General features: G+C 42.3%; 3 protein-coding genes across 3 annotated transcripts; 2 read left to right on the plus strand and 1 right to left on the minus strand.

The window, feature by feature from the left end:
- The first annotated feature begins 6,855 nt into the window (after positions 1-6,855).
- Positions 6,856-9,649, plus strand: LOC124694179. The gene is made up of 5 exons (XM_047227196.1): positions 6,856-6,973; positions 7,048-7,419; positions 8,184-8,637; positions 8,903-8,984; positions 9,322-9,649. Exons 1-5 carry the CDS (start codon positions 6,889-6,891, stop codon positions 9,523-9,525), a joined length of 1,197 nt encoding a protein of 398 aa, XP_047083152.1. The 5' UTR covers positions 6,856-6,888; the 3' UTR covers positions 9,526-9,649.
- Positions 9,650-10,125: 476 nt separating this feature from the next.
- LOC124704715 lies at positions 10,126-10,398 on the plus strand. Its single transcript, XM_047236986.1, has one exon. The coding sequence runs from the start codon at positions 10,126-10,128 to the stop codon at positions 10,396-10,398; it is 273 nt and encodes a 90-aa protein (XP_047092942.1).
- Positions 10,399-11,350: 952 nt separating this feature from the next.
- On the minus strand, positions 11,351-12,949 carry LOC124704717. Its single transcript, XM_047236987.1, has 4 exons — positions 12,690-12,949; positions 12,292-12,586; positions 11,537-12,196; positions 11,351-11,464 (listed from the first exon to the last, which is right to left on the minus strand). The coding sequence occupies exons 1-4, from the start codon at positions 12,947-12,949 to the stop codon at positions 11,351-11,353; spliced, it is 1,329 nt and encodes a 442-aa protein (XP_047092943.1).
- Positions 12,950-25,478: the final 12,529 nt, after the last annotated feature.

The following is a 25,478-nucleotide window of genomic DNA, read 5'->3' on the forward strand; positions in this document are numbered from 1 at the left end:
ACCGCTCCAACGGAGAGTAGCACTCGCAAGAGTGTGAACTTCGGGCTACATCGTTGTCTCCACGTCACTTCGGTTATTCCTATACCCGAGCTCTTTACTTATGCACTTTACTTTGTGATAGCCATCGTGCTTGAAGTTATATATATATCGTGCTATCACATAAGTTGCTTGTCTTGCTTAGCATAAGTTGTTGGGTGAACCATTGCTTAGAATAAGTTGTTGGTGCACATAGGTGAACTATAGTTTATAGGCTTGGGGCTTGACAAAGTAAACGCTAGTTTTATTCCGCATTTGTTAAGCCCATCTCGTAAAAGTTTTAAATCGCCTATTCACCCCCCCCTCTAGGCGACATCCGTGTCCTTTCACCTAGGTCCCGTTTTCTAGAAATAGACCGCTTGAGAATTAGATTTCGTGTGAGTGAATTAATAAATGGGATGGAGTGGATCATATTTATAAGCGAAGGAAAGGATAAAAATCAGGAGTACTCACCGTGCGAGTGTGGGCAAGTGTGCAGTGGGTATATGGAAGAATTTGCACTAGAACCATGTACTAAAATTCATGGATTAGGAGGAGATGTAATCTGATTTTACCGACATTGTGGGCGCCCTCCCCCACCTTTGTGGTGGCAACGAGCAACCAAGTAGGAAGGGGATTAATGGAGCCGTGAAGGTGGCATTGATTTTCGAGAAAAAAAAAACATAGCTTAAGAAGCTTCATGCGTGGTTAGAGGAGAAATACCATAGAGTGCCTAGCTGCCATGGTGGACTTCGTCAATTGTGTGATTGCCTCCCATTCACTCCGATTAACACCCCCCCCCCTCGGTTGGGGCCTTATATCCTAGGGCGTCCGCCCTGGCTGACCAACCCAACCACAGGAACAATCCTGGTGGGATTAAGCTACAAAATAGGCTTTATTGGACTAGATCATGCGTGCAAAAAATGTTTATTTCTCGCATACTTCATTGACTCCGGTGCGTCACTCCAGGAAGCACATGTCTCCCCTGCTTTGGTCGGGCCTCCTCAGAAGGCTTGATCTTTTTCTAAGTAGCGGATTTCAGTTCAAAGATTCATTTAGCCATGGGCCCACTAGGGACAAAAGCTTAGGTTCGGCGAGAGATCAACCCAAGACCTTGTGAAACAACAACGTCCGCGTCTTGCAAAAATCATTGGTGGGAGGGCCTTCGCCAAATGTTGAGTTACCATATTAGATTCGGACGGAAGTGTGGGACTCGGCGTGCTGCCCACAATTAGCATGACGAGGGAAGATAAATCCATTGCCACTCGCGCCGCGTACGACTTTGTTGTGCTACTACATGACCAGAGACGGAGGTAGGATAAACAAATAAGGGGGGCCGGAGTAGAGAAAATGACTATTGGGGGGCCAAAGCACAAAATACACAGCTAATTTACATAATGTAGTACTAAATAGCACGGACCTAGGCATATGGGCAGGCCCCTGCTGGTGCCCCTGTCTCGGCCACTATAACGACGTCTGCAGGTCTCCCCTCCATTATATATTGCTACCGTTGGCTTGCTATCGCTGGCACCCGAGCAGATCCATTGCCATCATCCGCCATTGCTTACACCTCACTACAGTCTCTAGCGGTCTAGCATGTCCCGAAGAACCACTACTTCAGGCTAGTAGGTGGCAGCCATGGTAAGGCTCTAAAATACTTTTTTGATAAAAGTTTCTGTTAGTTATTCTCTTATTGACAATTTTCTAAAATGTGAAGCCTCTAAATATCGTGCAGATCAGTGTTGACAAGAAAGATAGAAGATTGGTGCTGTGTGGTCTGCATTTTACCCACGCTTACATGGCAGGTGTTGTTTTGCATAGTCCATGTTTCCTAGTACAGGTGTTGACGATTTCCGCTCTAGCTCTAGGGTGAGCAACTTTGACATGTGGCACCCTTCAAGCTAGAGCTGAGAGAATAGTGTGCTCTCTTTGGTATCAGAGATAGATAGTGACATTGCTCTTGCCAGCTGGAATAGACGAGGGTGTAATTCCTCTTTAACCGATGTTGGAATATAAATATATTTCTAGCCCTTTTTACTAATTTAGATTTTTTATTAAGGCCACTAGTGCATCAATCTTATATGATATGAGAGTCAAGAGGTCCCTGCTAATGGACTGTTTTAACCCGTAGATTTGGTAGTATCATGCATATTGTGTAGCTGAGTTAAGCATCCACCAAAATTATTAGCTAAGTATGCAATTAAGTGCGCTCAAAGTAGAAAATTGAGGTATGACAAACACAAAGGGTTTACTTTTGTTCAGGACAACAGTTTGTGCATCTTTACGTAACGGCGTCCTTGAGAAATAAGACGACTAGACGAAAACCTACATATGCACATCTCGTCTGGTAGCAGTAGCAGTTCGGAGATCACTATCAAGGGAAATGCTTTGAGTTTCCATCTTTGGACTTATGCGTTTGCAACAATGGACCACGGAGGTAATTGCCGGCCTTGTTCCATCACGCAGCACCAATGACAAATGTCATGTGTATCTTTTGAATCTGGTTGTCCCTTTAAGTTTCAACTTCCGGTCGGCGTGGATGTAGATTAATCAGATCGCACCTAATGGAGTGGATTATTACTTTCTAATCTGACAACCGGACAAATTAAGCCTATGCACAAGCACCCCAAAAAAAAGTGTTGACATGAACACGTTGATGGTGACACCCTTTTGGTCAAAGTCTTACATGGCCAATCATCAAGTGATTGCGCGATTTCATGAACCTAAACCCACTCAGCAATCTTATCCCGTCTAATGCTTCTCCACCAACAAATGATTAGGCATCTTTGTCGGAGCAATTTATGCATGTTTAGCTATACATGTACGTACGTCCTCGTTGTCAAGTACTACTCTGTTCCGACAGATAAAAAAACATACATTTTGAAATGAAGAAAAACACCGATATGGAAATGTCGGGTATACAGCCATGAACCAAGAACGTTGTCCCTGAAGTTATTGTTGCAAGGAGAAAGTAAACTCACATATATTGAATGAACTCACGTATAATAGATTCCATCCGGTTCCTCAAGATCGAACCATTCGTGTAGCTGGCTTCGAAGTGCAGCGCACCATCAGATCTTGCATCCTACAAGAATCGGACATGGATGTGTCGTGTGTGCAGCAGTCTAGATATTGAATTGCGAGGCGCCTTTTAGACGTTTTTTCTTTACATGTCCGTTTGGAAGTTGGGACCTTCTATAGAAATATCGACGCGGATAGTCAATTCCACTGCGGTTACAAGAAAGATTGCACTCCCATTACAGTATCTGGACGAATTAATCAGCCCATTCCACTGCGAGTACATGAATTTTTTTAATTGAACCTAAATAACGAAAAATATATTCATAGTTCATTAATGAAATCTCTGTACGCTCTGCACTCCAAACTGCAGAGGCAGAAGAGTAGGACAAGTCGCATTCAGAAAGAAATCGAAAACTGTAGAGGAGCGTGTCCGGTGTCCCTACCTCGGCCAAACATCTGATCAAACTCTGCTATAAGTAGTGCCGGCACACCCTGATCCTAAAATTTGGGTAAAGAAAAATACCGACAGTGAAATGTGGTGCACTTTACACCCAGAACCCAAGAACAGTGTTCCTGAAGTCATGTTTGCACTTGAATAGAGAATGTTACTTGCATAGTAGAATGTAAACTAAAATTACTGTGGTTGGAACTTGGAAGGACCTCTTGGAATTTAGCACCTTGTACAAGGTTTTGGACGCAGATCTCATGCAAAAAAAAATTGCGATCGTAGAAAAAATATGGCGAGTTCAGGACATGGCGTTTCTACACTGGGTGCATATGCACCCTTTATTTGAAATGTATCTTGGACATATTTTAAAATGTTAAAAAATACAAAAAAAATCTTGTGTATTTTTTTTGAATAGGAAAAAACCCGGCTTCTGCATTGTGGTGATGCACACAACCTTTTATTGAGAAAAAGTAATCTTTGTTAAGTACTTATTATATCTCAAAGATCGCGTAAAGTCGATACAAGAATCAACCAGCGAAAAAAGGAGAACAACATGAATCAACTAAGCATCCTCTAGTCGACTAATATGCTGCCAGCCAGCCCGGCACAAGATATTCTGAGCGACCATCTGGAGCCGTATGCATTCAGAAGCCATGACATCCTGATGCTCTGGTGGTGATATGAGAGCCCAAAGTTGGATCCAATGCACCATGGAGAAGATAACCTGTAAAAATTGAAATTTTTCTTGTTGTTAAAGATTATATCATTGTGGCATCTCCATATTGACCAACATAAGGCTGATACACCAATGCGAATTAAAGCCTTGGATTGTTTGTCAACTCCATTTAACCAATTTCCAAACATATTTGTAATATTGGTTGGCGGAGGAAGATTATGAGTAAAATTAACAATTTGCCATATTAATTTAGCAAAAAGGCATGTTAAGAATAAGTGTCCTACCGTCTCTTGCTCTTCACAAAAAACACATTTAGTACACCCAATACATTGTCTCTTTGCTAAATTATCTTTTATCAAAAGCACCTTATTATCTTTGCTAAAAAATCTCGTGTATATATTGACATGTTACATGCTCACAAAGTGGTTTAAGCCAAAAGCCAACATGTTTTGTGCCCGTGTAAAAAGGACATTTTGGTGCTAAAATAATCTATTTCTCGAGATATTTTTTGTACATTTTTTACAGAGACAGAAACTTATCGGTTTAATGTGAAACACTAGATGCACGCATAGTCATAGAACATGTTCCTCTACGTGTGAATTTTTTTCCTAGTATTTAAACATTTTAAAATATGTTCTGTACACATCGAGAGTATATACACCTGGAATCAGTTTTGAGTGTTGCCCAACAGTTTATCGTCATTTATAATCTTCTAAAGAGAATATACTCAATGCTCTGCATTCTGAACTGGCAAGCTGGGCCTGACTGAAGCATAGCAACGGGGCGAAGAATAGACAAGTCGCAGAGGAGCGTGGCCGGTGTCCCTACCTCGGCCATGGCGTGGACCAAGGACTCTGCAGCATGTGCCTGCCTACACTAGCAGCTTCATGTATGCCTCTTTGGTCCTCCTCCTGTCACGTTCCATCAGTTTTCACTCGCAAATATTTTCTCTTCCTACGAAAGTTCCCCTATTAATCCATTATATAGTATCTGCTAATGAATGAACGAATTAATCTGCACATTGCCCAGATTCAGATTGTACCACCCCACACGTGCACTGCCTGGCACTGTGCCACACGACTTGCAGTCCGTACAACTGCGATCACGAGAATTCTCGCGAGTGATTAGTAAAATCTATATATATACGGAGTAGTAAAAAATTGACACCGAAGAGTCGGTCTCTCAATATCTGTGTGACTTGACCTGACTTGTTTCAAAACGAGGTTTAAATAGTGTTGCGTGAGAGCGTCAGGTCAGGAGAGGAGCCTGCGGCGCACGTAACCTGCTGCGGCGCTCGCTGCCGTTTGCTTCCTGCAGCGGCAATGGTGAACGGCTCGAGACGCAGTAAATTCAAACATCGACATTTTCTTCTTCTTCCCCCCCCCCCCCCCCCTACAACTCTGATGCACCAAGCAGAAGAACAAATCTTCAGAGAGCTTGGAATGGATGAGACAATGTTCAGAGAGGATAAATGGATGACACTCCAGAATGAAATTCCAAGCACATGATGATTACTAGCAAACAAATCGTGTCACCTTTGACTCACGAAACACGGGGGGAAAGGGGGAAAGGATCCAACAAGATCTCCACTCGCAAATCCTCCTCGCAAGCCTCCAAATGCACTTCTCCTCGCAGGTCCTAATCGGCTCGGCTGATTGACATCGTGAGAGGCATCAATCAGACTTAGTAATTAATTAACCATCACCACCACCACTCGCAGTCTCGCACGTCCCACTCTCGCCGCTTCTTAAGCTTCCTGTCTCCTTCCCCCGCTTCTCATCGTCCACCATTCTCAACTCCCAGGAGCTACCGTTGCTGTGCCCGCCACCGATGGACTACGAGCGCATCCACGACCCGCCCCACCGTCAGGTATCGATCCTCCCCCCATCCGTCGCTTCCTTTCCATTTGGATCTTCTCTGGGCGCTCTTCTTGGTTTTCATCTGTACTTCTTGCTCCCGAGCTCGAATCATGGCGGCCGACTCCCAGTCTCGATGGCTCCTTCGGGTTTTTGTTTCTGTCCTCGGGTGTAAGCACGGTTTAGTTACCCGAGATGCCATTGGCACCAGCGATCTTGGTTCGATTTGGTAGATTTTGCTGGTCCTCTCTATCTTGGATTCCTGCTGTTCGTGAGGTTTCTGCTGCTAATGTTGTTTTGGGAATCTTGAGGTGTGACCTCTCTATCCATCTCTTTAATGATTTGTGAGTTCTTGGAAAGCAGGATGTCTGCCGTGCCGTTGCTGAATTCGATGCGCTTTCTGCCGATAGGTCCACTTCTTTTTCTACGTTTTGACTGCTCCCCTGCAGCGCCAGCTCTGCTTCTGTTCTTCCATTCCTCCCCAAAATCCGGCCTACATTTCGACGCTTCACTGCTGAATTCGCTGCTCACTTTGCAGAAAAGCAGTGTCTTTCAGCATCCTGTTCCAGTTGATGCTGCTGCTCTGCCCAATTTTGTCTTCAATTCGGCGACGACGATGTGAGTGTGGTGCCGTAGCTTTCAGCATGGGATTGATGTGGGTCGGGTATCTATCTGGGCTGCACGGTTTTCGAAAAAGCTGGGGATCCTTTTGTCCATTCTCGCGTGGTTCCATCAAGTTTGGCTATTTCTTGGTTCGTTTCGCCGCAGATGTGAGTAGCTCGATCCCCTTCTTTCAGACTCGCTAACTTCCTCTGTTCTTCCTCTCTGCCGCGATGCAGTCGGGCGGATTCTCCCCGGCCAAGCTGCGGGCGATGCTCCTCGGGCTAGAGAAGCAGCAGCACGACAGCGAGGACAACTCGCCGGACGCCAACGACTCCGGCGAGCTCGACGACCGGAGTAAGTCCGACTGTTTGTACATGCAGTTCACTGGTTACAATGCGTCTACTGAACACTGACAATTGTCTTGACAGGGAGCTTGGAATGCTCCACCTCCACCGAGATGTCGAGCAACAGCGGCCACAGATCGAGGAACCGGGCTCAGGACGACGACAGCTTCGACTCCGAGAGCAGCTCGTCGGGTCCAACGACGGTGAAGAGGTCGTCGGCAGTGTCCGCTTTGCTGCCGCCCTTCTCCAGACCGACGCCGTCCAAGTGGGACGACGCAGAGAAGTGGATTTCCAGCCCGACGGCGAACCGTACTGGCCGCACAGCGAGCGCCGCTGGGATCCCGCCGAAGAGGTCGGCGTTTGCTTTCCCTGAGCACGGAGCTCATCCACCGGCCGTTGCTAAGGTGGTCGCCGAGGTGCCGAGGAACACCGGAGCCTTGGCTGGTAATTCAGTTGGTAAGCAAGAACTTGACATGCTTTTTTGATGTTTTTCTTTTGTTATCTCACACTGATTTACTTGATAACGGTTGCGATGTGATCATGAGCTGATAAATGTTGCTGTGTCGGTAACTTGAGAACAATATCTCTGCTTGATGTGTCTCGAATATCCTAGCATGTTTGTCTGAACTTTGGAGGTTGAACTGGCATGTTTCATCATTGTTTATGATGTAGTATGATGAGTTGGGTCAAGGGTTGTTTGGAAGTGTTTGGTTGGCAAATTTGATGTTGTTGGTTGGAAAATTTGAAGCTGTTGGCACCGGCTGAGTCGGGGACAAGTGGAACATAACATCATGATACATTAGTTGGTGGTGCGAAAAGGCCTGACTGTGATGTTATCATTCTTGTATGCTTGATGTTTCCTTTTGCTGAAAAGCCAATCTGCCACAATCCACCACTTATTTCTCTAAATTTATTCGACAAACAGTTTCAAGTTGGGTTTTCCAACTAAAACAATAAGCAATATACCTGCAAGATATTGACTGTTCTTGAAATGAGGAGTTTATAGCGAAAAAGATGCTGTACCAGACCAATATATATTTCAGGGATACTGATCTGTCAGTTACTATTTATAATCCTACCCAAAATAATGACTCTAATAGTAATAAATATATTCTTGTTTATGTAACTTGCAAAACACGAATGAGATTTCTTGTTTGCGCTTTTATTTCATCAATAAATTTTAGTGTGATGATAACATATTCTGTATACAATATATGCAGGTTTCACTCAGCCGGATTCCTTGAAACCTGCACAAACTGCTCCAATAGTTGATGAACCAGAACACGTAGTTAGGTCTGTCTCGATGAGAGATATGGGAACAGAAATGACTCCAATTGCCAGCCAGGAGCCCTCTCGGACAGGGACTCCTATAATAGCATCTAGCCCTACTTCCTCCCGGACACCAACTCCGCAACGCAGCGTGGAATTCGGTGGTGCTAATGTTGATTCAAGCAAGATGTGCATGTCTGAGGAGGAGCTACAGTTGAACACCAGGAAGGAAATCATGGATCTCGGTGAACGGCTAGGCAAGACAACTATAGCTGCTTGGGCAAGCAAGGAAGAGAGAGCTACTGCAAATTTCGCAAATGTTCCAGCTGATAAGGCTCTAGAAATCGACAGAGAGACCCGTGCTGCAGATTGGCAGGAGGCAGAGAAAGCAAAATATCTTGCAAGGTACATTTCTAACTATCTGCTAACGGATATCAGTATAAGTGTGTAACTGTAATGACACAATCCTCAATTCAGTACTGAGTTCAGAAAATTGCATTATTGACAATATGTTCAGGTCATTTGGTAGAAATATATATTTAATAGACATTATTTGCTAGGCCTATTTGCGAGAGACATTTGCACACTTGTGAAACATCATCCTTATTGCACATTCCTCGTAAAGCAGATATACTATCATTCATCTTCTACAACCCTGCAATTCTTGTAGGTTTCAGAGAGAAGAGGTAAAGATTCAAGCTTGGGAAAACCACCAGAGAGCAAAATATGAAGCTGAAATGAAGAGAATAGAGGTATACCTTGCGATGCTGACTACAAATTAATTAGTTGATGATCTAATACCACTGAAACTTCTCATCGGAAAAGGATCGATGCACTTTCATGGTTTTGATGGCTAGCCTAATGGTGCAGAGCAAGAAGCGTGGCTACTCACCATCAAGCAGAATCCTACTTGAATATAAAAACAGCCAAAGAAACTGATTAATTTCTCTGAATTAGCATATGAAACATTCTCTGAATACAACTGTTCAGTTCATAGCAGTTAACCAGACAGATTTCGAAAAAACCGAAAGAGAAACTCAAGCATCCAACATGGCAACATCTGAAGGAACTGCCACTTTGGAATTGCAGGCGAAGATGGAACGAAAGCGAGCTCGAGAGCAGGACGTGCTTGCTCGGAAGCTGGCATCGGCGGGTCGCAGAGCGGAGGCAAAGAGGCAGGCGGCGGAGGCGAGGAGGAGCCAAGAAGCAGCGAGAGCGGAGGAGCAGGCGGCGCAGATCCGGAAGACCGGGCACATACCTTCCTCGTTCTCATGCTGGTGCTGGTGCCTGTGATCATCAGTGTGTGCTTGCTGTAGTGTTTGAGCAGAGATAGAATAGTGTTCCTGAAAAACGACCATGTAAAATGCAAGTACTGGCTCATCGTTTAGTAGCAAGGAATGCAAGTGTGGTGTCACTATTTTCGGCCCCTCGATTTCCAGATCGGATAACATCCATGTGCAGAAAAAGAAAATAATATCTCTACTACATTAGTGGAGGAGCATTGGGTCATTAGCTGTACCATTAACCGAGGGAAAAGATTCTCTCAAAAAAAAAAACCGAGGGAAAAGATAGTATCAGGCCATTAATTTTTCCTAGGAGAATATAAGTGACAATAATGATGAAATTATCACCATTTGGAAAAAATTGATGAAGTTATCGACCAATTTTGGATAACATGTGTACCCACGTCGACCATCAGATGCGGGATCCGACGGCTGGGAATCACTCCGCGCCATAAAAGGAAAACATTCCCGTTCCAGGGCCAAGTGTCCTGTGAACTGTGAACCGCGCGCTGTATATAAATGAAACGGCTACAAAATCTCTCTCGTCTCGATCCAGACCCTAAAGACTCGCTCCCGATCATCGACGCCAGCCGAGAGATCCGGATCGATGATGGAGGCACCGCCGCCGCCGACGTCGCTGGACCACCGGGTGCCGGCGGAGGAGAGGCACCGGATCGAGCGGGTGGCGCGGTACGTGGCGCGGGACCGGGACGGGGACCTCGCCGAAGCGATGCTGCTGCGGCTGCTCAAGATCACGCGCAACGGCCGCCGGTGGGGGTTCCTGGCGCACGACCACCCGCTCCACCCCTACTACCTCCAGCAGAAGGTCTCCGAGCAGTGCCGCATCCTCCGCCCGCGCCCCGCCGGCGTCGCTGATCGGTGACGGGCACGGCCGGTCTCCTCCGTGCCGTGTGCCCGTGTGGGCGCATGCTGAACTGAAGACGTGCGTGGCCGCGCGCGCATGTTGCTGCCTCTGTTCTGCCCTGTTGTTTATTCTTGTCGTTTCGTCATCACATCACATTGTTTTGTAGGATTACTATGTGTTGAACAAAGTGCCACTTTTGTCAGATAAAATCTGGAGATGATTTCAGAATCGAGGAACAAATATCCTTTTTTGAAAGGATAATCGAGGAAGAACTGTGAATTCCAATAATATGCTCAGTTTTAATAAGAACAACTAATAATAATACTAGCCTAATTGATGTTCTTAGCTGCGGTAATGTCGGATCATTTTTAGACGGGCTGACCATGCTTTCCTATTTTCAGTGGGCTGGACTGATCAAACAGGGTTGCATGCCAATCGGCCACTGTTTGGGTGGGCCGAATACCAGAATGTGCTCCGGCCCATTCAAACTGAACCTTGCCCATCCATTAGTAGACATGCAAATTTGTGTTAGTTTCTTGTCAGTTGCCTATCAAGTTTTTGTGTATCTAATGATTAATTTGTCTTTGCAAGTTAATAAAAGAATATGTTTATAGCATTGCTTCAGATGCATTTCTAGTGTTACTAACACTGTAATTCCATTTGGCCTATATATGTTAACTGAATCTGATTTCATCTCCCATTCAAATGACAAACGAGTTAAGCCACCACAAAAACTCGGACAACCGATCGTTCTTAAGCGCACATGAAAACATGACCATTATTATAGCAGAGCACCACACCACCTGTCTGGATAAAATAGACAATTATCACTTGTAAAATCAACAGATGGTGGTACATTCTCTGACGAGGTTGTATTCGCCAACAGTGCATAAGATATTTGCAACCGTAGACTCATTCATGACATTGCTCTTGACGGCGGCAATGGTGTCGGATCTCGCGACCTCCACGGTTATGGTCTTACGCCCTGGGGTTCTTCTGGAGGGAGGACTGCCTCCAGCCTGTCGATGAACACATCGGTCAGCACTGTCTTCGAGGTAAGCATGGCTTGAAGTAGCACAACAGCCTGGAAGACAAGGAAACTTAAGTAAGCCGGATCTAGCAAGTGTTGAGCATAAATTTATAATCCTTAGCTTACCTCATGTTTCCCCATGGTAATGTCCATGTCCATCACGTTAGCCTTTTCTCTCCTGCACCAGTGCTTCGCGACCGACATCGCAGAGGCCTGGTGTATGAGTAGATCATCGTCCACAACATACCTTCGGTCTTCGACAAGGTCATGACAACAGTCATCACACGAGCTATATGGTAACAGACCCATGTAGTTCTCCGGTTGTTGATCGCCTTCTTTGAGGGTGAAGCACTCACGGCGCTGGCTCAACGGGCTAAGGGGCGGATTCAGCAACGCCTTCTTGCGGTTGCCTTCTGTTATGAATCCAGCAGCGTTGAGATCAACGGCGCTCGTGTACAGATTTTTGAACCTGCTGCTGCCAAGATGAGATATGGCAGCACCGTCAGTCATGTTTTTTATCAGAGAGCCCACCGGGTAAGTCAAGAAGCCAAGGAGCAGATCGACGAAGTCATGCTTGCATTCAGCATACATGACCTTCTTCTCCTGCCTGTCGTAGAAAAGCTTGATCTTGCTTTGTGATAAAGATCCTGAAGTTAATTTAATGTTCTGATCGACGCTTGCTGGTTTCACATTGACAGGAGCATCCTGATCATCAATTCCCATTGGTAGAAAGACATCAGCAAATACGGTATCTGACGAAAGAGAAGCCTTCAGCATGGATACAACCTACAAAGGCACGCAAGAATCCATATCAGTAGAGAGAATGATTCCAATCCTAGCACTGTATGTGTGTGCTAGCTGTCTAATAAAACGTGTGTTACCTTCTCCCAGCTGACGCACACTTCCACCTCCTCAAAACCATGGAAGACGGCGTCGGAACTGAGCTTGTGAATCAGCGACTTTATGGTGTTGGTGGATGCCGGCTTGATCGTCCAGTCGTCGGTGATTAAAAAACGTTCCTTACATCTCACAAACGTTCCAGACCGAGGGCTTGCTTGTTCATAGGCGTGCACAAGTCTAGCCATGACTAGCCAACACTTGCAGGACTTGCCGTCTCTGTGTTGATTTGGTAGGTTCTTGGCAAAGGTTTTGTGAGTGCATGTAATTCCAAGGCACCTAGTGATCACAACATACGATCCGATTAACTAAAGCAAGAATTCAAGACAAATAATGCATCGACCGTGTGATTGCGTGATATCACTGTGATTTATACCCAAACTCGTGGTAGTGCGAAGGCGTGAGAAGCATGCCATGGCAGGCCTCAACCTTGAGCAGCTCACTGCCCCTGAGACGGTCGACACTGTCACAAAGGTTGAAAAGGCATCCCGGCGATGACGCACCTGCCGCGCAGAACTGTACGGCGGAGAGCGGGAGCGTGAGGAAGCTGAGGAGGACGTCGACGAAATCAGAGCCCGCGTCGGCGAACAGGAAGCGATTCCGCGACCTGTCCACGGCGAGCGTGATCTTGATGGAGGCCATAGGTGCCGAGTGTTCGTGCTTGTTCAGATGAAGTACAGAACAGGATGGGATGCATCAGAGAGGAAGAACTAAATGAAGTGGGGAAGGTGAGCTTTTGTCCCCCATCATGATGCTCCTTTAGACTTTTATTTATTTATTACGAGTGCGCACTACTGCTTTTTTTTTTTGAGATTCTTTTAGCATCGTTCCTTTATTCTTTACCTTTTTATTTTCGTTTCATGGTAATGTCCAGCAACAGTTACCTATTTTGAGTGCGATTATAGTTTAGTGGATTTAAAAAATTATTGTTTCTCAGTGACATTCAGACTCATTTCTTTTATAGTGGCATGAATCTCGTGTAAAAATATTATTGATCTGCAAAAAGATTATTTCTCAGTACTTGGTACCACATAAGACTATCCTACCAAATCAGAAACACATCTCAAGGAAAGCTTCTACATCCAGGGATGCACAAGGCTCTCTTATTGCGTAGTTATCAAAGTAGACTGTATCAAGTTTACATCACCAGCAACTCATAGCATTGGCACACGTGCCAAAAGAGAAAGCAAAAAAAAAGAAGGCTAAACATCCGTCAATCGCCTAGAAAGCCGCCAGCTAGCCTGGTTGTAAAAATCCCGAGTAACTGTCAGCAGACCATTGCACCCAGTAAGCATATGCTTCCACTGATCCACCGGGAGCGAGAGGGACCAATCTAGCTTGGATCCATTGTGTAGCCATATGGATAACCTGCAGAAAATTAAAATTATTTGCATTGTTAAAAACGAGATTATTTCGGCTTATCCAAATCGCCCAACATAAAGCCGATACCCCAATGCGTATTCTAGTTTTAGTGTCTCTGTCAATACCATTCAACCAATTTCCAAACATGTTTTTAATAATTGGTAGGCAGAGGAATATTGTAAGTGCTAAAGACAATGCGCCAAACAATTTTTGACAAGGGACATGAAAGAAATAAATGTTCTATGGATTCCTCCGCATCACAAAAACAACATTTCTTGCTTCCATTCCATTGTATTCTAATTAGATTATCCCTAGTAAGTAAGACCTTCCGGTGAAGGAACCACATAAAATTTTGATCTACAATGGTAATTTGAGTTTCCACAAATATTTAGTGGGAAAGTGCTCATGGGAATTCGTTAAATCTTCATACATAGACTTCACAGTAAACATACCAGATTTGGTGAATTTCCAATCCAGTTCATCATTTAGCTGAACCACTATTAACCGGTTACATAGATGTATCCATTCATCCCATTTAGAACCATCAAGTGTCCTCCGAAAACCAATATTCAGTGATTTTGATAACATAACCGAATGAACCGATACATTCTTGTGCATAAAAATGTTATATAATGATGGGTATTGATGAGCTAGAGCCCCTTCTCCAAGCCAAACATCCTCCCAAAACCTCACTAGCCTTCTAGATCCTACCCGAAAGGAACCCCGTTTTAGGAACTCATCCTTCACTCGCATAAGTTCTTTCCAAAACAGGGAGTCCGTAGGTTAAACCTGAACCTGCTCTAGCATCTTATCTTGAAAATATTTGTTATGTAGAAGTTCTTGCCAAACCCCTTCCTCAGTTAAGAGCTTGAACAACCATTTTCTAAGCAAGCACTTATTTTTTCATTTACAGAACCTCAATTTTAAGTCCCTCTTGGTCTTTTGGTCTACAGATCATGCCCCATTTAGTTAAACGGTATTTTCTCTTCTTATCATCACTTTCCCAAAAGTAACGCGATCTATAAAAATCCAATCTTGTCCTAACACCGACTGGTATCTCTAGAAAAGATAACATAAACATAGGCATACTAGAGAGAACCGAGTTGATCAAGACCATCCTATCTCCATATGGTAGTCTCTACTGGATTCCACTGAGAATTCTTTAATTTCCTATAATGAATAGGTACTCCTAGATATCGGAAAGGTAAACTCCCAGAATCACAATCAAAAATATCTTTGTATAGAAAGTTTTCCTCCTTGGCCTTACCAAAGCAATAAATTTCACTCTTATGAAAATTTATTTTCAAACCAGATAAATATTCAAACAAGCATAATATAAGTTTCATATTAACGGCTTTTTGTAAATCATGCTCCATAAACAATATTGTCTCATTTGCATATTTTAAAATGGATATTCCACCCTCATCAAGATGGGGAATAGGACCACCTACTTGACCATCTTCTTTTGCCCTTGCAAACAAGATGCCCAACATGTCGGCAACAATATTGAAAAGCATAGGAGATAAAGGGTCTCCCTATCGAAGACCCTTCATAGTTTGGAGATAATGCCCAATATCATCATTAACCTGAACTTCCACACTACCTCCTTGTATAAAAATCTTGATCCAATTACACCAATTGGGATCAAAACCTTTCATACACATCACTTGTTGTAGGAAAGGACACCTAACCTTGTCATATGCCTTCTCGAAATCAGTCTTAAATGAAACCCTATCCATTTTCTTCCAATGAAGTTCATGGATTGTCTCATGCAAGATAACTACTCCCTCTAGAATATGTCCACCATGCATGAAAACAGATTGTGTAGGCCTAATGATAGAACTAGAAATTCTAGTAATGTGATTAGTAGCGACCTTTGTAAAAAATAAAAAAATTGACATTGAGAAGACATATCGATCTATATTGCTGAATTTGCACTGCATTTTCCTCTTTTGGAAATAAGGTTATTACCCAAAAATTAAGTTTAAACAACGAAAACTCACCAACTTGTAGTTGAGAAAACAGAGGCATCAAATATCCCTCAATAACTTCCTAGAAAGTTTTGAAAAACTCTGTCGGAAACCCATCCGGACCTGGCGCCTTATTGTATTCCATGTTTGATATAGCCTCAAAAACTTCTTCCTCCAAAAAAGGGGCATTAAGGATACCATTCTCTTGAGCCGATAGTTGTGGTATATAGTTATTATGATTTTCTACCAGAGATATATTACTTGGAGTCGATGCCCAGATAAATTCTTGTAGTATGCAGTAATATATACCTTTAAATTTTCCTCTCCAACGATTGTTCCCTCATCTTGTTCTAACTAAAAAAATTCTTCCTCAGATGCCTTCCATTGGCAATGAAATGAAAATATTTATTGTCGTTTCCCGCTTCTTGAATGTGTTTTACCTTGGCAAGTTGAGCCCACTTGGTCTCTTCATTGCGTCTAAGGTTAGAAATTTGTAGGTTTGCATCTCTCAATATTTCTCTTTCATTATCAGAGAGCGGCATTATTTCTGCTTGAATATTTAACTTATCAATAATACTAAGCAATCTCTCCTTCTCTTTTTTTACTTCCCGCTTATATTATTTGCCCAACCTCGTAGAAAACGACGTAGGTGTGTCATTTTATTCAACCACCTTTCAATAGGGGAATGACCAGCAGAAACGGCAGCCCATTCAGCTGCAACCATTTCAGAAAAAACCCTCTTGCCTAAACAAAGATAACTCAAAATAAAAAAAACGATTACTTTTCCCTGAGTGTGCTTGATTGCCAGAGTCTAAATAGGGTGGTGTATGATCCGATCCAGAGCGAGTTAAGGCCTGGACCAAAACCAATGGAAACTTTTGTTCCATTCCACACCTGCCAAAATGCGGTCTAGTTTTTCATATGTTGGTGTGTCCGGGCGGTTCGCCCACGTAAATTGTCTGCCAGAGAGGAAAATTTCCCTCAAGTCAAGACTTTCAACTATGGCACTAAAAACTGTAGGCCAATGGGCATTAAAATTATCGTTGTTTTTCTCCTTTTTTCTAGTAATATTGAAATCCCCTCCTACCAACATAGGAAGAGCTTCAATCTCACACATGCAACGAGTTCCGCAGGGAAATATGGTTTATTGGACTCTTGTGCCCTAGCATAAACAGGTACCAGAACACATTCAAAGCCATCACTTTTATATTCAACTTAAATTTTGACACAATAGTCTCCCAATTCCACCCGACCGACTATGAGGAGGAAGACAGAACCAACAGAACCAACGAGAATCCAAACCCGCTGATAAATGATTCAAAAAGGGAACTATAAAGTTAGATCTACCCGTCGTTAACTGCTCGGCGGGCTTGAGTTTAGGAATTAATCGGAAATCGGCCAATTTACTGTTTTAATCGGTTAACTATTAATCGGCAAGGTGTTTTTTAAAATTGTAGATTCCCAATACAAAGATATGCTTTATTTTTCGAGAAAACACATTTCATTGAAAATGTAGAATTTGTTACACGCATGTATAGCTCATTATATTACAAAAAATATATAGTGCACATAACGTCGCGGGAGTGACATCTCTCATTCCTTTTGCGCGTACACTAATCCAAGCTGATGCCTCATCGCGCGAAATTGCACGTAACACTAATGTTTGGTGCAGTTGTTGTACAAAACCCAAAAACAAAACACGAGTTGCAACAGACCCTAGTTTTTGGTCTAATGAGTTTCAGCTTGCTCAAACATACAGATTTAGACAATTAACACGTATATTCATGTGGGTACATTGTACGTGTTATTTATGTGGGACCATTAACACGTATAACACAATAGGCTCATATGAATATACGTATTAATGATCTAAATAATTCTTTTTGGGCTAGCTGCAACTCACCAGACCAAAAACTTGGGTATTCTGCAACTAGTGTTTTAATTTTAGGAGCTTTTGTGCAACAACTGCACCAAACATTGGTTTTACGTGCAATTCCTTCGAGTTTCTACCCATCTCCTGTACATACAACGGGTGCTTTGGGACGAGAAGGAAGACAATCGTCTTCGTTTGTGAAGTTGTCGGGGTTTTGGTATCGCAAAGGAACACAAGTACCTTCGCAAGACCCTTGAGGTTATCAGACCACAAGAGGCTAGAAGCAACGCTCCAAGCTCCACAAAGCCATGGCGACGCCGGAGAGATGCGCGAGCAGCACGACAAAGAGAGACACGGATTTACACAGGTTCAGGGTCCTCGTGGTGAGGTAAAAGTCCTACATCCTGCCTTGGTGTGGTATTGATATCTCTCCGAGAGGGAGTATGGTGTTTACAAGGTGGAGATTCAGTGAGCTCCTTCCTAGATCTAGATGAGATCTGCTCTAGGAAGAAGATGATCGTATCTAGATGGTATCTCGAGAGGATCAAAAGTCGGTCCCCTCTACTGGGCAGCTGCCTCTCCTTTTATAGCGACACCAACCCTCCTCTCCAAGGAAACTTGGCAGATGGGTAACCATAGGCGTGCCCAAGGAAGAAAACAACTGTCCATAGCTAAGACCATGGACTTGGTCCATGGTCACACCAAGAACCTTGGTCCACAGGGAGTGGTTGTGGACGATGTCGGCACCTCCTGTTGTACTTGCACCGTCCACCCCGAACCTTTAGGGAAAGTAGGCAATAACCACATGCTCTATGCATGCAAACTTGGAACTTGGAGCTTCTCTTATCTTCTGGGTGCGTCACTGCTTGTGTCACAGCCTCTTGGCTTCATCCCCATGCAACTGGCTTGCGAAGGGGTCTTGTATGGTGTCTTCTGGCGTGTCCTCTTGTGGAGGGAAGCTCCGTGAGGCCTTCGAATAGCTTGGAAACGGCTAAGTTCTAGACCCCTCGTGGTGATACTTCGCGAGGTATTGATGGCGTGTAACTCACACGTTCGTTGGGAACCCCAAGAGGAAGGTATGATGCGCACAGTAGCAAGTTTTCCCTCAGAAAGAAACCAAGGTTTAATCGAACCAGTAGGAGCCAAGAAGCACGTTGAAGGTTGATGGTCGCGAAATGTGATGCGGCGCAACACCGGGGATTCCGGCGCCAACGCGGAACCTGCACAACACAACCCAAGTACTTTGTCCCAACGAAACAAGTGAGGTTGTCAATCTCACCGGCTTGCTCGTAACAAAGGATTAAACGTATCGAGTGGAAGATGTTTGCAAAGAAAACAAGTAAAACACAATTGCAGTAGATTGTATGCTATGTAAAGAATAGGACCGGGGTCCACAGCTCACTAGAGGTGTCTCTCCCATAAGATAAAGCATGTTGGGTGAACAAATTACAGTCGGGCAATTGACAAATAGAGAAAGGCATAACAATGCATATACATGATATGATAAATATAGTGAGATTTAATTGGGCATTACGACAAAGTACATAGACCGCCATCCAACTGCATCTATGCCTAAAAAGTCCACCTTCAGGTTATCATCCGAACCCCATTCAGTATTAAGTTGCAAAGCAACAGACAATTGCATTAAGTATGGTGCGTAATGTAATCAACAACTACATCCTTAGACATAGCATCAATGTTTTATCCCTAGTGGCAACAAGACATCACAACCTTAGAACCTACCGTCACGATCCCGCATTCAATGAAGGCATGAACCCACTATCGAGCATAAATACCCCCTCTTGGAGTTAAGAGCAAAAACTTGGCCGAGCCTCTACTAATAACGGAGAGCATGCAAGATCATAAACAACACATAAACAATAGATTGATAATCACCATAACATAGTATTCTCTATCCATCGGATCCCGACAAACACAACATATAGTATTACGTATAGATGATCTTGATCATGTTAGGCAGCTCACAAGATCCAACAATGAAGCACAACAAGGAGAAGACGACCATCTAGCTACTGCTATGGACCCATGGTCCAGGGGTGAACTACTCACTCATCACTCCGGAGGCGATCATGGCGATGAAGAGTCCTCCGGGAGATGAATCCCCTCTCCGGCAGGGTGCCGGAGGCGATCTCCAGAATCCCCCGAGATGGGATTCGCGGCGGCGGCGTCTCTGTAAGGTTTTCCGTATCGTGGCTCTCGGTAAGGGTTTTCGATGCAGGGGCTTTAAATAGGCGAAGAGGCGCGCAGGAGGGTCGAAGGGGCGGCCACACCATAGGGTGGCGCGGGCCCAGCCCTGGCCGCGCCACCATGTCATCTGGGCCCACCAGGGCCCTCCTCTGGTGGCTCTCGGGTGTTCTGGATGCTTCCGGGAAAAATAGGAACCTGGGCGGTGATTTCGTCCAATTCCGAGAATATTTCGTTACTAGGATTTCTGAAACCAAAAACAGCAGAAAACGAGAACTGGCACTTCGGCATCTTGTTAATAGGTTAGTTCCGGAAAATGCACGAATATGACATAAAGTGTGCATAAAACATGTAGATATCATCAATAAAGTAGCATGGAACATAAGAAATTATCGATACGTTGGAGACGTATCAGCATCCCTAAGCTTAGTTCTGCTCGTCCCGAGCGAGTAAAACGATAACAAAGATAATTTCTTAAGTGACATGCCATCATAATCTTGATCATACTATTTGTAAACATATGTAATGAATGCAGCGATCAAAACAAAAGTAATGACATGAGTAAACAAGTGAATCATATATATAGCAAAGACTTTTCATGAATAGTACTTCAAGACAAGCATCAATAAGTCTTGCATAAGAGTTAACTCATAAAGCAATAAATCAAAGTAAAGGTATTGAAACAACACATAGGAAGATTAAGTTTCAGCGGTTGCTTTCAACTTGTAACATGTATATCTCATGGATATTGTCAACATAAAGTAATATAACAAGTGCAATATGCAAGTATGTAGGAATCAATGCACAGTTCACACAAGTGTTTGCTTCTTAAGGTGGAAGGAGATAGGTAAACCGACTCAACAATAAAAGTAAAAGAATGGTCCTTCAAAGAGGAAAGCATCGATTGCTGTATTTGTGCTAGAGCTTTTATTTTGAAAACATGAAACAATTTTGTCAACGGTAGTAATAAAGCATATGAGTTATGAAAATTATATCTTACAAGTTGCAAGCCTCATGCATAGTATACTAATAGTGCCCGCACCTCGTCCTACTTAGCTTGGACTACCGGATCTTTGCATGCCATGTTTCAACCAAGTGTCACAAAGGGTACCTCCATGCCGCCTGTACAAAGGTCTAAGGAGAATGCTCGCATTTCGGATTTCTCGCTTTTGATTATTCTCAACTTAGACATCCATACCGGGACAACATGGACAACAGATAATGGACTCCTCTTAAATGCATAAGCATGTAGCAATGATTATTATTCTCATATGAGATTGAGGATATATGTCCAAAACTGAAACTTCAACCATGATTCATGGCTTTAGTTAGCGGCCCAATGTTCTTCTCTAACAATTTTGCATGCTCCAACCACTAAAATGATAGATCCTTCGACAAGACGGACATGCATAGCAACTCACATGATATTCAACAATAGTTGATGGCGTTCCCAGAAGCATGGTTATCGCACAACAAGCAACTTAATAAAATATAAAGTGCATAAGTACATATTCAATACTACGATAGTTTTTAAGGCTATTTTATCCCATGAGCTATATATTGCAAAGGTGAATGATGGAATTTTAAAGGTAGCACTCAAGCAATTTACTTTGGAATGGCGGAGAAATACCATGTAGTAGGTAGGTATGGTGGACACAAATGGCATAGTAGTTGGCTCAAGGATTTTGGATGCATGAGAAGTATTCCCTCTCGATACAAGGTTTAGGCTAGCAAGGTTTATTTGAAGCAAACTCAAGGATGAACAAGTGCAGCAAAACTCACATAAAAGACATATTGTAAACATTATAAGACTCTACACCTGTCTTCCTTGTTGTTCAAAACTCAATACTAGATATTATCTAGACCTTAGAGAAACCAAATATGCAAATCAAATTTTAGCAAGCTCTATGTATTTCTTCATTAATGGGTGCAAAGCATATGATGCAAGAGCTTAAACATGAGCACAACAATTGCCAAGCATCACATTATCCAAGACATTTTAGAATTACTACATGTAGCATTTTCCAATTCCAACCATATAACAATTTAACGAAGAAGAAACTTCGCCTTGAACATTATGAGTAAAGCCTAAGGACACATGTGTCCATATGCAACAGCGGAGCGTGTCTCTCTCCCACAAAGTGAATGCTAGGATCCATCTTATTCAAACAAAACAAAAACAAAAACAAACCGACGCTCCAAGTAAAGAACACAAGATGTGACTGAATAAAAATATAGTTTCAGGGGAGGAACCTGATGATGTTGTCGATGAAGAAGGGGATGCCTTGGGCATCCCCAAGCTTAGACGCTTGAGTCTTCTTAAAATATGCAGGGGTGAACCACGGGGCATCCCCAAGCTTAGAGCTTTCACTCCTCTTGATCATAGTATATCATTCTCCTCTCTTGACCCTTGAAAACTTCTTTCACACCAAACTTCAAGCAAACTCATTAGAGGGTTAGTGCACAATTAATAATTCACACATTCAGAGGTGACACAATCATTATTTTCACTTCTGGACATTGCATAATGCTACTGGATATTAATGGATCAAAGAAATTCATCCAACATAGCAAAAGAGGCAATGCGAAATAAAAGGCAGAATCTGTCAAAAACAGAACAGTCCGTAAAGACGAATTTAAAGCTGGCACCAGACTTGCTCAAATGGAAAAACTCAAAACTAATGAAAGTTGCGTACATATCTGAGGATCACGCTCGTAAATTGGCAGATTTTTTCGAATTTTCTACAGAGGCCTGTGCCCAGATTCGTGACAGACAGCAATGCTGTTTCTGCACAACGATCCCAAATATAACATCAACTTTGACATAGAAACTTTACTTGGCACAACAAATCACAAAACTAAGATAAGGAGAGGTTGCTACAGTAGTAAACAACTTCCAAGACACAAATATAAAACAAAGTACTGTAGCAAAATAACACATGGGTTATCTCCCAAGAAGTTCTTTCTTTATAGCCATTAAGATGGGCTCAGCAATTTTGGTGATGCACCCGCAAGAAATAGTATTTGAAGCAAAAGAGAGCTTCAAGAGGAAATTCAAAACACATTTAAGCCTAACATGCTTCCTATGCAGAAGAATCTTATACACAAATGAATTCATGAAGAGCAAAGTGACAAGCATAAGAGGATAAAACACGAGTAACTTAAAGATTCTCAACATAAAGAGGGGAAACTTAATATTATTAAGATGCATATAAACATATTTCCCTCTCTCATAATAACTTTCAGTAGCATCATTGATGAAATCCACAATATACCCGTCACTTAAAACATTCTTATCATGGTTCATATGTATAGAAGTATCATTGATTTTGGCATAAGAAGAGTTATTCTCATTAATAGTAATTGGAGCAAGATTTTTATCAAGAATTTGAACATGGTAAACAAGTTGCATACTAAGGGAATGGTTTTTAGCAAGCCCATCATAACTATGACAAGTTTCATAAGGATAATTGTAACATGTGTCATATACATCTCTATAGCAATTATCTAAACCAGAATATGTAATATCATCATTTTCACTAAAAGTAGAAGTCTCAAATGTAGGATCTTCAAGCACAACATCCCCAAGCTTAGGGCTTTCAATATCATCGTTTAAGGGGACATGAATAATGCTATCATCATTACTTTCATAATCAGTACCAAAGAGATTTCCAATATCAAAGGTAGTGTGCTCATTCAAATCATGATCGCTAATGTATGTAAAGGGCATAGAAAGATCATCGTATTCAGATTCATTATCACAATAATCATTGGGAGCAACATACTTACGGTTACCTAGCGTTATCTCGTTCACGCGGGGATACGCCGTTACCTCTTTCTTTTTATTCTCCTTCTTCTTCTTCTTCGTTCCCTTCTTCTTCTTCTTCTTCTTCTTCTTCTTCTTCTTCTTCTTCTTCTCTTCCTTCTCCTCATTCCCTTCTTTAGGAGGAAGAGGCTTGGAGGGTGGCTTGTCCGCATAACCTGATTTACTTTTAGAAACAATAGAAGAAACTTGGGAGGATTCCTCCTTTTCATTAATTAGTTGAAAACACACAGCGGTCCTATCATATTTTGGCAAGGTGTCATCTTCTAAAATATTTTGTATGTAAGTATTTGTATGGCTATTATCAATGCAATAAGAAAGACAACCATGCAGGACATCATCAATATCAAGATCATTAATATTTAACAAAGAAATTTTTCTTGATAACTCTTCACACTTCAAAAATAAGGTAAGTTCATCATGCTGATTAGGAATAATTTCATCATCACAATACAAATTTGCAGCACTCATGGGGTTTGAATTATCATTGGAGGAACATTGAAAATTAAAATGACCAACTCTATGGCAAAGTTCACAAATAAAAGGATAGAGGGCACACACTTTTTCTCCAAGATCATCTAGAGCTCTAGACCACTTTCTAGTTTTTTCATTTCTGTGATGGATACAATATTCATCTTCTATTTGATTAATTCCACAAGGTCTATGTATTCCACAAAAATTAACATGCTTATAAGAAATAGCATTCTTAGGAGTTTGAGCATGCTTATTGCAATCATTAACAACAATGTCATTCTTCATGCAAGCCTCTTTAAAAGGTTCATGATACTTATCAAAATTCTTTTTAGGCAATTCTAAATGAGAAGCAAAGGCTTTATAAAGATTTGCAGCAATTTGAGAGTCAAGACCATAAGTAGCACTCATATTTCGAAATTTATCAGTATGCATAAAAGTTTCAATGCATTCATAATCATAGTTTATACCTGACTCTTTACCTTTGTCGTTCTCCCAATCTTCAGCGTTCTCCTTAATCCGATCAAGAAGGTCCCTTTTAAACTCTTCTTTATTGCCCGTGAATGATCCAGAACAAGTAGTATCCAGCAAGGTCTTATCTTGAAAAGAAAGTCTTGCATAGAAATTATCAATGATGATATTACCTGGAAGCTCATGATTGGGGCATTTGAGCATTAAAGTCTTCAATCTCTCCCATGCTTGGGCAATACTCTCTCCATCATGAGGCCAAAAATTATATATATGGTTTCGATCTTTGTGAATTTCACTTGGAGGATAGAACTTGGAATAAAATAGAGGCACAATATCCTTCCAATCAAGAGAGCGCCTGTCCTTCAATAGTTTATACCAATGCGCCGCTTCACCAGATAGCGATATAACAAATAATTTCTTTCTAACTTCATCCATTGAAATACCTGCACACTTGAATAACCCGCATAATTCATGCAAAAACAGTAAATGATTCCTAGGATGGACAGTTCCATCCCCTTCATAGCGGCTATCCATAACACGTTCAATAATTTCCATAGGTATTTTATACGGAATACTTTCAGCAGGTGGATTTAAAGTATCAGAAGCATCATTAGAGTTATCGCATATGGGAGATAAAGCATTATCAGAACAAAATATTTCTTCCAAAGCGGAGGAGCTAAAAAGATTATTTTTATGTAAACCAGCTTCCCCAAGCTTAGACTTCTTCATAGCATTAGCAGTAATTGCATTCATACTAATAACATTGCTACTATCATGTAAATAAGGTTCCATAGGTTTTTTAATTTTTGTATCAAACAATTCTAAATTAGGAAAAAGATTAAAAAGGTCACCAATTTTTTTGTTGTTTTCCATTATGCCTAACTAGTGAAAATAAAAACAAGAAACAAAAAGATGCAATTGCAGGATCTAAAGGAAATAGCTTCGAGCACACACACAATGGCGCCAGAAAAGTACTGTTACCTGGAACCGGAGTGT

The sequence above is a fragment of the Lolium rigidum genome, chromosome 3 (genome assembly GCF_022539505.1).
Source record: "Lolium rigidum isolate FL_2022 chromosome 3, APGP_CSIRO_Lrig_0.1, whole genome shotgun sequence".
Taxonomy (NCBI): domain Eukaryota; kingdom Viridiplantae; phylum Streptophyta; class Magnoliopsida; order Poales; family Poaceae; genus Lolium; species Lolium rigidum.